Source organism: Amphibalanus amphitrite, unplaced genomic scaffold (genome assembly GCF_019059575.1).
Source record: "Amphibalanus amphitrite isolate SeventyFive unplaced genomic scaffold, NRLGWU_Aamphi_draft 001754F_arrow, whole genome shotgun sequence".
Classification (NCBI taxonomy): Eukaryota; Metazoa; Arthropoda; class Thecostraca; order Balanomorpha; family Balanidae; genus Amphibalanus; species Amphibalanus amphitrite.
The window spans coordinates 37672-54735 of NW_024883247.1; the positions used below are offsets into that span (position 1 = coordinate 37672).

General features: G+C 47.9%; 2 protein-coding genes across 2 annotated transcripts in view; one reads left to right on the top strand and one right to left on the bottom strand.

Moving 5' to 3' along the window:
• Nucleotides 1–340: 340 nt before the first annotated feature.
• Nucleotides 341–6681, top strand: LOC122375000 (inverted formin-2-like). The gene is made up of 8 exons (XM_043354129.1): nucleotides 341–504; nucleotides 1362–1669; nucleotides 2051–2167; nucleotides 3325–3465; nucleotides 4193–4371; nucleotides 4787–4896; nucleotides 5201–5376; nucleotides 5626–6681. Exons 1-8 carry the CDS (start codon nucleotides 369–371, stop codon nucleotides 6016–6018), a joined length of 1560 nt encoding a protein of 519 aa, XP_043210064.1. The 5' UTR covers nucleotides 341–368; the 3' UTR covers nucleotides 6019–6681.
• Nucleotides 6682–6758: 77 nt separating this feature from the next.
• Nucleotides 6759–17064, bottom strand: part of LOC122374999 (neuropeptides capa receptor-like) — a 62216-nt gene continuing 51910 nt past the window's right edge. The window contains exons 6-7 of the mRNA XM_043354128.1: nucleotides 11507–11709; nucleotides 6759–9774 (exon numbers count right to left, since the gene is read on the bottom strand). Of these exons, the coding sequence (XP_043210063.1) occupies nucleotides 9469–9774; nucleotides 11507–11709 (509 nt within the window). The 3' untranslated portion in view covers nucleotides 6759–9468. The remainder of the gene's footprint in view (nucleotides 9775–11506; nucleotides 11710–17064) is intronic.

Sequence of the window (17064 nt, forward strand, 5' to 3'; positions counted from 1 at the left end):
CACTGCTCTCCGGCCCGCTGTCCAGTCTGGAGGCGCGACCGGTCAGCGGTGGGGGCGGTATTCCCCCTCCCCCGCCCCTACCAGGGCAGGGGATTCCCCCTCCCCCTCCTTTACCAGGGCAGGGGATTCCCCCTCCCCCGCCCTTACCCGGGCAGGGAATCCCTCCTCCTCCCCCTTTGCCGGGTCAGGGAATCCCTCCTCCCCCACCTCTCCCCGGTCAAGGGATCCCTCCTCCCCCTCCTTTGCCCGGTCAAGGGATCCCTCATCCCCCTCCGCTCCCCGGCGGGATTCCTCCTCCCCCGCCCCTCCCCGGCGGGATCCCTCCCCCTCCCCCTCCGCCTGGATCAGGGCCGCCGCCTCCCCCACCGATGCCAGGCTGTATCCAGGCACGGACAGCTTACACTCTAAGCGCCGCACCGCCAGTGAATCCATTCGCCACGCTGCCCAAACCAAAGGCCAAGATGAAAACGCTCAACTGGGCCAAAGTGCCGAACAGAACCATAGGTGAGTGAACGCTTTGATGCCTGTGTTATATGCACAAACGATGTTTGCCATTGACCAGGTAGTGTAGTAACTAGTAAGTGTTTGCTATTAACAGTGATGACTCGGTAATGGGTGGAAGAGTATCTTATGTTTCATTTGTGTTAATTACAGGCAATGTCAGAACACATTAGCATCATGCGGTAAGCATAGTGAGATGTAGCGATTATATTTTCTTTCTTTGGGGACGTTTTAGACATTGTGTGGTCTTTTAATGTGAATCCGTTAGCATGAAACCTCATGGAACACATGCTCGTTTACAAACATTTAGCGGGCAACACAATCCATGTAGTGAATCCCCAAGTAATCTCTATAACGGACGAGCTTACATTGAGATTGACGTTAATTTTAATATGGTTGTATTTTTACCGGTCTGTTTTACTTTGATATTTAAGTCACGATCACCCCTTCGCATCGTGCACTGCCAGCGCCGCCAGCCCCACGTTTCGGCGGCTGCACACTCTGGGAAAGCTCTGGCGAGCTCGGCGAGCTCCTGTATGCAGAAACGGTGCGCTGGCTTTGGCCTGTGCTTTACTTCGCCAGCGGCTGGTCCGCGGCAGCCAGACTCCCGGCTGTATGGCGGAGTTCGAATTGGATTACGCTCGCAAAAACGTTCAAAATATGGTCGGCTCTGGTCTGGCAGACTTGTGCGGAGCGATATTGTCCGAGCTTTAGCGGTTAGAACGGAGAAATCTTATAAGCTGAAGTCTTGTGAGTTCCATATCTTAGTCTAATTTATCTTAGCGATATCGTCTCTGTGTAACGCTGTGTTCACTGCACGTTTCCTCGTACTTCCCGTGGCCTTCTCTGACATTGCGCAGGTAACTCGATGTGGCAGACGGTACCCAAGGATCTGCTGTCGCCCGTGCCCGTCGATTACGACAGTCTGGAGTCGCTGTTTGCACAAAAGGTGACACAACGTTCTGCCAAGACCACCGTCGAAAAGAAAAAGTCAGTTGAGGAGGTCAACCTGCTCGACGGCAAGCGGTCTCTCAACATCAACATCGGCCTGAAGCAGCTGCGCAAGACGAATGAAGAGATTACTGAGCTAATCAAAAGGGGCAAGGCGGCTGACGTTGGGACAGAGCAGCTCCGTGCCCTCATGAGGATCATGCCTGAGGAGGGAGAGGTTCGTGACGGGGAAATTTGGAGGAGGTTTTTGGTCCGTGACTAGGAATATTTAAGGAGGGCTCAGGACTAAGTTTGAGACATTTGGTAGAATTTAGGTTCATGGGAGGGAGGGTTGGTGAATATGAAGGATGTGATCGTGGACGCGTAGACTATTTATTCCGCGAGTATACCTTTGGGTAATGTTATTGCTCGGGAAATGTTGTAAGAGCATCACTTTGTGTTACCAACTTTCCTATCCAAGGGGGAAAATTTTGCGATGAATTGAATCAGAGAAAAAGGCTACATTACATAAGAAAACGTCATGCTCTGGCCTCTGTCTGTTGTACCCCCCCCCCCCCCGCTTGACTTTCTGACCGGCGTTTCCCGTGTATTCCGCCAGGTGGCGATGGTGACGTCCTACGAGGGCCCGCCGGAGCAGCTGGGCGAGGCCGAACAGTACTACCTGGCCCTTTCCAAGGTGCCCTCCTTCCAGCTCAGGGTCGAACTGATGCTGCTGGTGAGCAACCCTGACCTAGTCACTTCTCGAGCTCTTAACGCTCTCATCGTGGGATATGGGATATTTCTATGTATATTTCTTGAGCTGTTTTGTCGTAGATATGTTCTCCTTATCGATGATGGTTACCAATGCAACAGCATTTCATGCAGATGAATGTGCTATAGTAGTGAGGCATCGTTTTTGGCGTGTTTTTTTTTTCTCCTTTTTGTGCGCTGCCGATTTCGAGTGCTTCCCTCTGAAGCGCCCTTTGAGTATGCGAGATGATCCTTTTTCAAACCGTACGTGTTCGAGACGCGTGAATATGCGTTCTCGACTTGGCTGGATAAAAGGCGAAAGAAGCCGGCCGCTACGCTAATGAGTAAGCCAGTCGCTCAGACGTGTTTGGAGCCGATATAAGACGTTCAGTTCCCGTACGGCAAATCGCAAATGCAACTAAAACGTCTCGAATTCAATAGCATCTCAGCTGGCTTTCGCAGAGTAGGTCTAGGTGCCTACTGCCAAAATTGAGTGCTGAAGAAGATCATGATGCAAATGCAAAGATCATGTGAAGTCCCGTGTTGGGATGTGTGTATGCTGGAAAAAATTAAATCCCATCTTCCTGGACAAGTCAATCATAAACTCAATTGTGGAGCTTTTAGTGATGAAACAAAAAAACTGCGAATGCTCTGCATGAAAGGAGGTACAAATTACTAGTACATTTCAGCAGAGTTACAGCCATTTGGCTGAGTGTTCCTGCCTGGAACAGTACATTCGAGTCAATGAACCGAGAGGCGGCATTGCCCCGAGAGCCTCAACATCCGGCACCTTGGAACAGCTGAGTTGACTGACCACCGTGCTACGGGCTCGCTCAGCCACCGCTCCCCGCATACTATACTGTCTGTCACGCGCCATTGCTGCGATTCAGATGGTTAATTATGCTAAATGTTGAACAGAGCGATTCTAATGCGAGTCGGACGGCTCGTTACGGCCTATTATGAGGATTTCCGAGCGCGGTCCCGGCATTGTGAGGATATTTACCCTCAGCGATGTGTTTAATGTTGGTTGTGCGTTAATTACTGGGCCGCTTGTTTGAGCATTAACGTGTGACGCATAGAACTGCCTACACCCAACGTCTCCCAGCATGCTGATAATGCTCATTAAATGTTGATTTTTTACAGGAAGCTGATTTCAAGCCGTCGATGGATAGTTTGCGTCCGCAAATTAAGGCCCTCGTAACGTCCTGCGAGCAAATTTTAACATCTGAGAGCCTGAAGCAGTTCCTGATCCTGGTTCTTCAGGTCGGAAACTTCCTGAACTCGGTGAGATATATCGTTTGGACTTTGGTGCCTCAGAAGTTGGAGGATATTTGCGTTGTACTCAAGTGGAAACTTGGTTTATAGTGGACTGCTAGGAAGACTTCGTGATATTCTGCGGCCATATTCTGGAAATTAGATTAAAAAAGTTCCAAAGAAGCAGCGTGGTTTGAGTTTCCCTGCTTTTGGAGTAAGATTGAGCTTTGGATGATATGATATGCGGATATCGGTTTGACTTTCTTCTTTTGATCTTCAAAGCGTCTCGTCATCTCGTGTTTTCAATCGTATCTGAGACTCGTTTCTTGTTGTGTATGAACCTCCACATCACTTTATTGCTTTATTTGCGTTAGAAATGTTCTGTGTGATCACATTTGAAGTTACTTTGAAAGCTGCATAAGCTGCAATTCACAGTGCGTTTAATTACCAGGCGCGCATACGTCGTGTGCGGGGTATTCTACTGATAGCACTGACCCACTGCTGATAACCTGTATAGGTAATGTGCCTTCTTCACTGTGCCATTGACGTAGCTCACGGGTTATTGACGTATACTGCATCGCTGATTTATCACGTGTTACTGACTGGTACTGAATCGCTGATTTATCCTGCGTCGCTGATTTGTTCTGCGTCGCTGACTTTAACAGCGTTGCTGACTTATCCTGTGTTACTGACATACTCGTATACTGCGTCGCTGACTTACACTTCGTCTCTGACTTATCCTACCGGTTTCGTTCAGGGAAGCTACGCTGGAAACGCTATGGGCTTCCGTCTGAGCACACTTCCAAAACTAATCGAGACCCGAGCAAATAAGCCTCGCATGACACTTCTCCATTACATCGTCGAAGTAGCCGAGACTCAAAACAAGGTGGCTCTGGAGTTCGCAGAAGACTTCAAACACATCCACGACGCTGCCAAGTAAGTGCACCGTGTGTTCATGACGCCAGTGTTTCAGAATCTGGAATAAAGCAGGCTCCATTTTGTCTCGTATGTGGTGTCCTTGCATATATTCCACCGATTATTGAGTGGGAAGGCCGTGTAACCCCTCGCATAAATGTTTAGCCAGGATGTATTATTCCTGTTATATGACATGCTAGCCTACTTTCTGGCTTAAACATTGCACTACCAAAATGTTTTATGGCAATGTGTTACGCAATAATTTATGCGATGAGATATGTCTGTGTATGACCGGTCATAGACCCCTGTATACCAGTATACATACAGAGGTTTATGGATGCATATTTACGTATGATGCTGGAATTTGATGTGCACTGAGGGCTACAAAATGAAGAGAAACTGACAGTACATGGCGAACGTGGCGTGTCATCCACAGAATCTCCCTGGATGTGCTGATGGCTGACATCAACAACCAGTCACAGACGGTGACACGACTGAAAACCCAGTCAGAGAGCGCGCCAGCGGAGGTGAAGAAACAGTTCAAAGGTGAGGTGACCGTGCGAATCTGTTCAGCGAGGGAGCGGGAGAAGCAGCTGGGGCTTGTATGACTCATGGCAGAAATGAATTTCGACTGCATAGTAGCTTGAAATAAGCCATAAACACTCATTATTAACGTTTTGTTTTCATCAGTATCAGAATGTTGCAAATCATTATTAACTTCGATTGTACAAGGTAAAATATGGTAACTGTTACACGGAACACTCGACTCAATACCAGATAGCTATTTCAATATCCGCTGGGACACTGTAAAACTTCCTCCACTGAGTCGGGTGCTCCGTGTCCCCTGCAGATTTTCTCAGCTCAGCAGAGCGCCAGGTGGCTGACCTGGCCATCCAAATGGCCGAGCTCGGCCGGTGCCAGACGCGACTGGCGCAGCACTTTTGCGAGGAGGAGGATTCGTTCACGGTGGAGAGCTGCCTGAGACTGTTCGACGGGCTCATACGGAAAATCGAGGTCGTCCGGCAGGTGAGAGCGATTTTGATATGAGCTATATAGGAATGAAGGGAAATGTTCTTAATGCTCAAGTCATATCAATTATAGTAGTTACTAGTTTATGTAGATGCTCGACATTAGTACATGTTTTATACGGTATGATTAAAATATTGGCTAAGTATACCGGTATTCCGGTAATAGCTATATTTTCTTAATTGTTAATCGTACTAGAAATACCCGTCACTCTTGATGGGCCTTCTCTAAACTATCTTCCGTTTTCAGGATAACGAGAAGCGACACCAGGACGAGGAGCGTCAGAAGCGCCGGGAGGAGGAAAAAAAGCGCGCCGCCGCCGCCGCCGCCGCAGCCGCCACCCAGGAGAAGGCGCCCTCCTCCTCCAGAGGCAGCAAGGCGCCGTGGCGGGATGAGGCGGACGGCCGCACCAGTCCCAACTCGTCCTCTTCCGAGCTGGAAGACGGTCTGGTCGACACCCTCCTCGCCGGGATCAGACGGGGAGAGTTCCGTTCGGTCCGACGTCGCAAGGAGAAGACCGACGAGCCCGCTTCGCCGACCGACCCGGTGGTTAAAGAGAAACGGCGTCGCCATCGACGTAGAGAGCCCATGTTTCTGCTGGGTAGAGAGAGGGAGAGACCCAACGGTAACGAGCTGCGGTGAGTGCGGTGGACGCCGTGAGACCCAGACAGGGATGCTACGGTGCTAGGCAGGGGATGTACGGGTGTCGTGTGCAGGATAGCCCGGCGTTGGGTAACGACTATAACGTGGTTGAAAACTGTGCCTTGAGCTTGTGTTCTTTGTTAGATAGGTGCCGTCCAAGCGCGTTACGGTGCTTCCTGAGCAGTGATCATGGCATTAGTACTATTGCTGATGTAAACGTTGAATCTGAAGCGTGAAACTCAGTGTTTTGAAGAAGCTCGGGGATGGCTGTGTTTTAGCTAAGCGCGACCGTGCATATAAGCATCTTTTCATGAACAGTACCCTGGCCAACAGTGTGACTGCGTACATAGCATGTTTGAGACAATCGTCCTCCCTTTCTGCCGATCCTGCGGAATGCACAGGTCGCTGCGGGAGACGTACTGTATTGTTTGTAGCTATAACTATTTTCTTACATGTTTACCGTAGAGAATCGTTTTACTCAGCAATATGAAGGCGGTAAGCTGGACAGGACTGCTGAGACGTTGCACATTTCAGTGTCAATCAAGGCTTCATATAGCGTCATAATATTGCATGCAGAACTATGTATGTGTACCATCGACCACATTACCGTGCCTGTGTTCTGAATTGTGATGACTGAAAGACAATAAAGATGACGCTACAATATTCAGACGCATTCTATGTAGAGCATGTTTGGGTCAGCGAGTCGCTCTCAACCGTTTTCAAACGTCAACAATTTTCACTCGTAACTACAATTATTTATTCTTTTTTACGGTGAAGTCACCCAAGAACAGCTTCAGTCCACGAATAAGGGACAACAGATGCACATTATGCGCTTACATTTGCGCGACAGACACACAGAGGGCTTAAACATTCCAGATTTGATACAAACTCACGTTGCACAAACGGCAATATAGCATCCATTAAATGCGAGCACACCCGTTTTCGCGCACGTATTCGAGTCGGCAACATTGCCGACGACGTCTATGTACAAATCCCGTAGGAAACACGTACCGCACTACATTTGAAACACACCGGAGTTCCTGTCGGAACTGCCACCGGCACGGATTCCGTGCAGGTACGACAACTGCCGGGTTTTCTGAACGATACCCAGTCCCCTGGTGTCGGCACTCTCCCCATTGCCGGCGCTAGAGGACGGAGATCGAACCAGCGAACCCAGCGAGCCACTGAACACAGCGAGCCAGTGAACCCAGCGAGCCACTCCCGGCGAACCAGTTAACCCAGCGAGCCAGTGAACCCGGCGAATTAGTGAACCCAGCGAGCCACTCCCGGCGAGCCAGTGAACCCAGCGAGCTACTGAACCCCGGCTATAGTTGACAACAAACATACATCGCGCCCACTCATGCACGATGAGTCCTTATATAGGAGCAATGCGTTACTGATCCAGCCTTCGACACGTTGAGGTACGACGTAAACAACAGGCTGACGTGATAGCCATGTCCACCAGAAGCCTGGTGACATTCGACAGTTAACGGGGAGCTCCAGTCATTATGAGGTACGACTACGATCCACATCGATCCACATTGTACGATCCACAAACGATTACACGTTCCTTGCATGTCGCTTCATACATACAGTGAGCCGCGTCTCTGAACATACCGAGATTGCTTGTGTATGCTTTTCGGAGACTTCCATGGTATGACCTCTGTGGGCTTGAGCTGTCAGGATAAACTTTCCGACTAGTGTTACATGCAGTGATCAAAGTTATCTGGAGCCGAAAGTTTTGTGATTTGAGCTGACAAAACATGTTAATTATGTCCATTTTGAGTAGTCTGCTACGCATCATATACATGATCTGCAATGAGCTTCATTAGCTATCAAATTTAGTTAGTTTGTTTTGTTTCCCCCATGAACGTGTGCGTTAAAATACGATGTTTTGGCTCGACAGTGTCCCATTCACCATACTTCTTTTCTATTAGCTCAAAGCAGGCAAAAACCGAGCGTTTTTTTCAGTGGAAAAGAACGGTGCGAAGCTGCCAAAGAGGCTGAGGAGCCACAGCACACGACCGCGCCTTAATGGGATGTCTCCGTCCCGACTCGGCTGTGAACGGCCACTCTGGACGAGGCTCATGAATATCAAAAGTCGCACAACAATGAGACCCCTCCAAAGTGCCCACTAAAGTAACTCCCACCAGAAAGCTCGAGTGACTCCTATATGCGGCGAAAATAAGCTGAAGTGCCGCCAGCTTTGAGAAAAAGGCAGCATGACATTCTTTGCAGCGTTTACTGCATAACTAGCACATACTACTTCACCAACATGCTGTCCATATGTGACTAGCCTCAATATGCAACATTATGTAACAATGTGTGACTAGCCTACTCCCTAATAATGGGGTTTTAGAGCGACATGTTATGTCAGATATGCCATTAATATTTCTGTCACCATATTTGAAAACTGGAGCCAGGACGGTGTAACGCTGTCGTTAACGGCACTTATTGAAACGCTTTTGCTCGGGTCTAACTAGGAGATCCATCAGTCAATGTTGTATGACATTGCGTGCCAGCGTGGGTATTAAGGTTAAACAAACGAAGAGTGCCGCCAAAACTAAAGCATTGCACTCGAACTCTACCGGTTTTGAATCTAATGAATCCTCACTGTATGTACGATTTGAAATGTGACAATAGAAAACTGGTCCCGGGGAACATTTTGACGCAAATTTCTATGAAATTTATACTGCTAGTTTACTGTCCAGCCATTTCCACTTTACAAAGTTTACGTGTCAATTTGCTGTTGTCATTGAAGAGCCAATTTTTCAACAAATTATTGCCCCTTAAACTCAGTCGCACGCACTAATGAATTGTTGTCCATTGAGCAGACCATAAATGAGCGCTTACGGTCACCAATGGTTACGGTTGTCTAGATATTGACGCTTTGTCTGACAACTTGAAGCCATTTGTGATCATATGGTATAATCCTTCTACTTGTCCTCCTGGGCACGTGTCGTAACAATATGTCTGAGCATAAATGCGCAAACTAAAAGATGCATATTACAACTTCCAAGTATTAGTCATGCTACAGTATAACTGTGAGTTCATAAATATTGACGAACATTTGCATATGCATATGAAGTTCGAAACAATTCAATATGCATTCATATTTAGACGGATGTAATATGTTGCTAAATACATCACCTTTGACTGTGAATCCTCACAATATGGCTGTTTCGCTTCCACTATACTTTTCAGGTCACATGCAATCCCATTTACCAACTGTTTGTGTATCCTAGACCCGAGATATCAGGTTGTTAGACCGTTCACAGTAATTTGCTCGTTTGTCACAGGCAGAGAGCTTTGCACCCGGATCTTCGTAAGTTTTCTTTTAAATATAAACTCCAAACGACGCATCCCACAATCGATCAACAGCTACATCACACGCACTTCTCGCACTCATTCCCCGACTTCATCTCAGCACTCTATCCCCACCGCCAACGCTCACACTCTGGTCTCGGAGGTGTAACCGTTCACAGTGAGCGCCGTTCTCTCGGCTGTCGCTGCCGGCGGCTGCAGCAGGGCACGTCCATTAGCGGCCTGGGCCGGCGCTGGTGAAGGGACCGAGTCCTTCACCAGTAGCGGGCTGCGGCTGGCGGCGCGGCGCGCAGAGCCCAGCGAGCCTGCCGTGCGGCCGGCCACCAGCGTCTCCTTGGTCGAGTTGGTGTTGATGAGCTGGTGGGACGCCGGCGGCAGCGAGTGGTTGGTGCTGTAGTGGAAACTCTGGCGGCGTCTCCCGCACAGTGTGTCCTGATGGACAAGAACGGAGCCGGTGAGACGGTAATAAGGCGGCGGGTTCCTCAGGTTTGTAAGGTTTGATTACGTCATCGATGATAGGAAACGAAATATACCTGCATAGACCGATATTTTCTTTTTATTTTAGTATCATTCTTTTTCACTTTTCTTCCCCTTTTTCTCTCTTTCTCTTTCTCTTTCTCTTGCTTACTCACTCTCTCTCTCTCTTTCCCTCCCTCTATCCCTCTCTCCCTCCCTTCCTCTCTCTTTCTCTTTCTCTCTCTTTCTCTTTACTCTCTCTCTCTCTCCACCACCCTCTCCCTTTTTCTCTCTTTCTCTCCCTCTCCTTTTCCATAGCCCTCCTCCTCCCTCTCCCTCCCCACCGTCCGTTGACGTTCTGTCTGCGGCTGATAAGACCGTTTCTCAGTGTCCGTTGGACGTGCTGTTGTTTTTTTCCGCAGCCGCCGGCTGGTCGGCTGGTGTCTGGCCGCCCCTCTCTCGGCTCGGTAGCGGCCACCCTACGGTCATCAGCACCAGAAGCCTTGCCCTGAGGCGCTCTATTCTGGACACGAGCGCGTCCGCCGCCGCAGACGACCAATAGGTCGGCGCTGGACAAACGAGCTACGTCGGTAAACAGCTCCGTAAACGTGCCCGCCTGAGGCTGTCGTCTCCCCTGACGAGGAGACTCTCTAAGCCTCGGACCCCTCAGGCTGGACATGGCTGGGAGCCGCTCGTCTAGTCTGGTCTGTCGACTTCCAAATTTGATATGAAGTGGCATGGGCTGACACCGACGAGGTGTGAAAGATAAGCAGCCGAGTAAAAATCCTCTGACGGTTTGACGGCGACAAAGAGCCTTCGCGCTTAGATGACTTGGTCGCAAAAAATTTCGTCTATCGAAGCCTTCCTCTTTCGAGGAAACTGCGCTTAACGCCACTGTCTCTCTATTGAAATCTCTCCGAAAGAAAATTAAAATATACAAAGAATAAGATCTTTCACTGCCTGTTTAGCTGCAGAGCATGCTGCCTGTTTTCCTTGCGATGCATGATATGTGACGCTTGTAGAATATTGTTGATGTTCCTTATGAGAAGCTGGATATCGCATGCATTACGCGGGCCCAGCCCCAGACCATGATACTGTGCCGCAATACACCGTAGTTTCCAATCCACCCAACAGATGTCTCCCTAGTCAACGCCTGCCGCATGCTGTGCCGCATAGCATAATGGTTACCATACTCGCCGCTAGATGTCACTACGCTCTGACACCTGGCTGCCGCATGGTATTAAGTACAGTTCGTGAGCCTAAATTAACCGCACAATATTGACCGAAGTCTGCCGCTTCGTTCGGGCGTTACAGAAGCGAATTTCTCGCCCAAGTTATGATTCTTCGAGTATGTCACCGAAAATATCGCCGAAGCGGACGACTCTCTGAGATGCGGATTGCGGATTGCGGGCGACTTCTTGAGATGATATCCGCACATTGCGTACAGAGAAGTGTCACTTAACCTTTAAAACCAGCAATCAATTGAAACTGCTTTGCAACTTCGAGACAAAGTTATTGATATAATGTCTGACAAGTGACATATAGGTATTTACTTGATCGGAACATATGTGTAATGCGTACTTATTTTTACAGTCAGTCACTCATTCTTATTATTGATGACAGATTCTCTCAACGCCCATAAAGCTCATCGTTGAAGCATTTTGAGCCTGCAAGTGCTAACTTACCAACAAAAAGGCTGTTGACTGACCTTGAACGCCTGCCGATATTTGGCCGACATGACGTTGTAGAGGATGGGGTTGATGGTGGCCGAGAAGTAGTAGAAGCAGCCGGTGATGTAGTACATGTACTCGTTGATCTCCCGATAGTTGGGCAGCTGCTTCCCGTAAATATACAGCAGCCGCTGGGCGTGGTGGGGCGCGAAACAGACGAAAAAGCCGATCACAACCGCCACTGAAAACAAAACGACACCGAACGTCAGTGGCGATGAAAGTTATACTACAACAATGGCCGCTGTTTTTTTTTTAAATAGCAGGCATTATAATAATATTTATTTCTCAAAGACAATATTTTCTTTTTGGAAAATGTATTTACGCGTATTGTGTACTCGTAAAGTGGATTTGATGTAATAACCAGCAGCCCCATATTACCAAACTGCACGGTAGTGGAGCGCCGTGCAATTAAGAGGCAAAACCGGCTGTGCCAACCCGTCACCAGAAATGGAACTAATGGCCAAATCTCCCGGACACTGAATGGCACTGCTGCCAGCTCCCTCACTCGCTCATCCCGACTGGCGGCAAAAACCAGACGGAGAGCTCCGAGATCCCTGGTGGCCTGGTGGCCCGTCACCGCGCTCCCTTCCAGCAGACACGTCATAGAGAAACCACGACCGGAAATCACTACCAGAGGTCTTCAGCTTTATTCATTGCTGAGACAGTACGGCGCGCAAATTGCACACTTTTGTTAAAGCGAAGCAATATGGTCGACCTTTGCACTCTGTAGTTCCCTGACCTCAATGACTTCAAATAAAATCTGCTTTAGAATGTAAAAGAGCGAGCCGCTAAATGAATATAATTATCTGCTAATCTAAGATATTTAGCAAGCCGCTGGGATTAGATTAATTCGAACTACCTCTGTAATGCTTACGTCTCTGTAATTTTGTAAGGTAATAATCAGTGAACCATGCACGTAATTAGCACTTAACCGCTTTCATAGAAAGCAGCTATCATTTTTAGATTTGATTTCAATGTTGAGTTACGTGTGTGACTGATGCACAGGCTGATCCAATACATGCCCAGCTCAGCTATGTTCTCCAAAAAGAAATGCAAGATCATAAATGATGCAGCAGCTGATCTTTCATCTACGATGTAAATCGCGAATCACACTCTACCGTACAGTGTGATCACAATTCTGTTTTGTATCTCTGCGCCGAGGCACCGCCCGATACCGCCTGCCCAAATCTCCTGCTGTCTGCACCAGAACGAATCCGGAGATTTATCCAGCGATAAATTGCCAAATTCGCCGTTGTCGTGGCGACAATACGTGGCGCTCAAATGTAGGTCGGTCCCGCAGGCCTACGCAAGGCGGCACGCACGCACCAGGCGTGGGCTGATGGCTATGGTCCCTCCCTCTGTATATCTCCACAGAGCCAGCTCAGAGTGCCTAGTCACTCAGCCGGCCGTGGGTCACGTCCAGCGACCTCCACTGGCGGCGCCTGCTGCCGCGCTGATAAATGTCGCGGCTCTGCCGCTGAGTGGCCAGCCCACATTGGCCTCGGCGCCGCTGGGATGTGGCTGTCGCCAGATGCGCTCCCCTCCCCCCGACCGGGATCCCTCCCACAGCAGGAGCCTCCCTTCCTCCCTCCACCCCCGCCCACAACAGCCGGTGCGGATCGGACCGCCATTGAGGCCATGCGGGATCGCTCATGTCTCCTTCAGGGCCCGCCACCGCCAGCTGCGACCACAATGGCGGGGCACGCACGCTCTCCTAAAGGGCGGCCGCTGAGGGACGCGGGTCTCTCAGCCGAGAAAGCCATTCTGGCGATCTAAGCAGATGAAGAATTCGGGTATTAGTCTGTTGAATGGCCGAAGTCGAGATGAGATGCCACATCCGATGCTGACATAAAAGAAACAGAAAATAACGCAGCACTTCATATAATGAATGCAGAATGACATTTTTAGAGATAGCTTCCCTTGTAGGCCTTGTGCAGCGTAGGTGCCTGGAATTTCCTAACTCAATTGAAATCAGTGCGCAATCACATATGAATGTTTTGATCGCGCCTCAGACTTATGTACAGCCCACCGCTAAAGTAATGTAGGGTTTTACCAATCTCAACGATTGGCTTTGACTGGCGATTGTTTAATGCGGAGTGATCGAAAAGAAGATGTCAATAGCTAAAATTGCAGCTGCAAGGGTGACGATACATATAAGCTACATTCAAAGTTTCATTGTAGTCTGGCTAATCGTTCCTAAGCTTCAGAAGCAGAACATACCCATGACTGAAACCCCACATTACTTCTGCTGTGGACTGTACATTAGAATGGGCGCTGCTGCTGTGATCGCTTTTTAAAGGAAGACTGCCACCTTCAAAAAGTTTTCTCAGATCGGCCTATGATTTATTCCCTGGATAAAACAAAATTTTAGAATTCACCTGACAAAGTATCATCACGTGAATCGCGAAAAAATTATCGATTATCATACAATTATCAATCGGTTAATGTCTAGCGACAATGTTTACACATCACTAGACTTCAAGGTCATAAGATTATTACATTTTATTTGAAAAAGTAAGGTATTTTATGATTTACTAATGTATGAATTCATAAGAAATTGGCCATGTTTAATTTATTTTGCATTTAACTTCGTAAAACATTTAAAAATCATGGCTCATTTGGAATGGGTCTGGCCCATGTTAAACCCCATTTCCCACACTTTTTTGGAAAAAATGAACTACTGAATATATAAGTTTAACTTTTATTTTGACACTCCAAAATTCTTCTCTGATCTCGAAACAATCAAAGTTTTGACATATATTTGCCAAAAGATAAGAAAATTCATGTTTCAAAGTTATCGATAAACAGTAGAGATGTCGGTTTTCTTGGACTAAAAAAATGGCATCAAACTGAACTTTGGTCTCCGATTTCTCGCAAACGGGTTCGAATTTCGGAAAACCGACTTCAGTCTGGGACATAGGTGGCTCAGCTCTAGTGAAAACCGTTTTGTGAAAAAAAGGTGGCAGTCTACCTTTTAACGCATTCGCTTTGATAATTAATCAAAGGTAGCTGCAGTAGGTATCCAATGTAATGCTCTGTGCGATACAGAACGATAAATAGTTGCCATACTATGAGAGCCACTATTTTAACAGAAGTCAGAACTCAGAACCATATGATTACATTTCACACAGATGCATCCTCACACTATAAAAAGTCAAATTCATTGAAAACAGGCCTGGCCAATATCATATAAATGCACCAGTTACGTTTCCGCTTGTCCGTGTAGGTGCTCATATCACATTTGACAGAATCGTCGGTCACAACTGATTAAACTCCCCGCTGTCAGCTTTAAAGGAACCACCTGAAGTACTGACACTGTTGCCTTTTAGCGACATTTGCACTGACGACCCTGGAATGCTGCTCGAATGTCCAGCCAGTCCCGCAGCGTAACTGCTCCTTCGTCGAAACGGCTACCGAAACGGTGCATGGATGCGTTGTTTGATGAACCAGCTACGACCAGTACTACCTGGGCTGGTCGTACCTTCTGCACTAATGGCGCATGAAAGCATGCTACTGAAACCGGTATGACACACCGATGTCATGCATGTGGCACCAAATGATGATTGCTATGTGTATTTATCACTCATAAATTCCAGACAGTGTCAACAAATTGCATGAGTAAACGGTAACGATTTTCGATGAGGGTTCACTGGCGTCGTAAATATACAGCTGTAAAGACAAGAGCAAACATGCAAATTGTAAATGCCGGGCTGTTTCTTTGGGTTAATACTTAAACGACATGCAACCTACAATACCATTGAATTGTAGGAACTGGACTATCGTACAAGTCAACTACAAGAAGACGATTAGACCCTTTGCTGATGCGTTGATCCGTTCATAGATCAGTGTGGTTGAGTGTGGTTCACTTGAAGCATGAGTCAATTAAATATTTCAACTGAATTCAACAGCACTGATGGAGCTACGGTCTCCGCTAGAACTGCGTCTGGCAGATCATAGTAAATTTTTACGAGTCATTAGTTCCCTCAGCCACGCAGATAGTTAAACGGCAGGGCCGGCTATTCAATCCGGCTATAGCCGGCTGTTGATCGAAACGAACAGCTAATATCTACATACTCCAGATGGGATGCTTCCCACGTTTTGTCTCGACTAATGACTATCGTAAAATATGTCAAACTCACTGGACAAAAGGAACCTGTGCCGCGGTCCTATTGTGCGACAACTTTGAATGCCTCACGCAAATAGCTCGACAAAATATATTATAAAAATGCGTCGGTAGCCATGTCCGTCAGGAACGGTAATAAGTTACGTGCCGGAAGAGCTGCACTATTATGAAAACAAATTATGTACCTCTAAAGGCTAGCATAAACATCAGTAATGGGGTGAATGAGACGCTGGCAACTATATCTAATAAAACTGAAATGAAAGAGCTTTTCTGCATAACTTTTTGGGATATATGGAACGGAAGAGAGTAGAATTAACTTAATGGAGTGGAATAGAGCCAGGACAATGCGCGACGTTTAGCTTTGATCCTCAGCCAACAATCTATCAAGTCCAGAACCCTATCGTCCGTGGGACTCGCCTCGCCCCTTCTCCCTCTCTCTCTCTCTCTCTCTCTCTCTCTCTCTCTCTCTCTCTCTCTCTCTCTCTCTCTCTCTCTCTCTCTCTCTCTCTCTCTCTTTATCTCTGTAACTCTCTCCATCTCTCGCTCCTTTTCTCTCTTTTCTTCTTTCTCTCTCTCTCTCTCCCTCTCTCTCCGTTTCGCTCCCCTCTCTCCCTCCCTGCATCACATCCCAATCAGACCTCCCACCCCGGGGACCCAGCATGGCGTGACACCGGGTGGCTCCATTCGGCGGGCGCGAGACGGAAGGAGCCACCCTCGGCTGGGCGCTCATCACGCTTCTCGCTCCTACTGAGAGACAGGCGCAGAGCCTCCGCCGAGAGACTGACATGGAGTCTCTAGTCAAAGGCGCACATGGAGAATTGGAGAGGTAGTAAAAAAGGTGCCTCCATTGAGCTACTAGACACAAAGACAAGGAACAGACGTTTTTTATCGAGACAGAAATGGAACCTGTATCGAGAAACGAGACATTGGGGTATCAGGGTACAGAAATAGGGCATTCAAAGAGAGAACTAAATGGGGCTCTCATTGAGAGAGAATCATGGAGTCATCATAGACAGAAAAAGGGCCTGTCCTAAAAATATGCAATGGGGCACCCTGAAGTGAAATTTGGTTGACTTTGACCGATGATGACATAGTGCAGCAGCAAAAATGGCTTCCAATGCCGTCAAGGTTGAGTTTTGGATGTGAACAATAAGATGACCGTTGATGTTCGCACGCACATGAACTTCAATATCCCCTTCATATTTATAAGAATAATCGATGCAAGCTCTCGGATACTAGCTGTAACATAAGGAGGTAATCTACTATGCATCATAGGCGTCAGACCATTACAACGTCGGAGATGTCCACCCATCTTCCATTTTCACAGAGAGCCAAGCTATGCCAAGCCTTACATGGAACCTCCATTATGTGCTGCCTGAGGTCCATGCTTGTTCTATGCCAGTGCGAAAATAG

Coding starts and splice junctions, on each gene's coding strand:
- LOC122375000 (XM_043354129.1), top strand. CDS start 369: ATGCCAGGCTGTATCCAGGCACGGACAGCTTACACTCTAAGCGCCGCA. Junction 505..1,361: donor AGTGCCGAACAGAACCATAG/GTGAGTGAACGC, acceptor GACATTGCGCAG/GTAACTCGATGTGGCAGACG. Junction 2,168..3,324: donor GGGTCGAACTGATGCTGCTG/GTGAGCAACCCT, acceptor GATTTTTTACAG/GAAGCTGATTTCAAGCCGTC.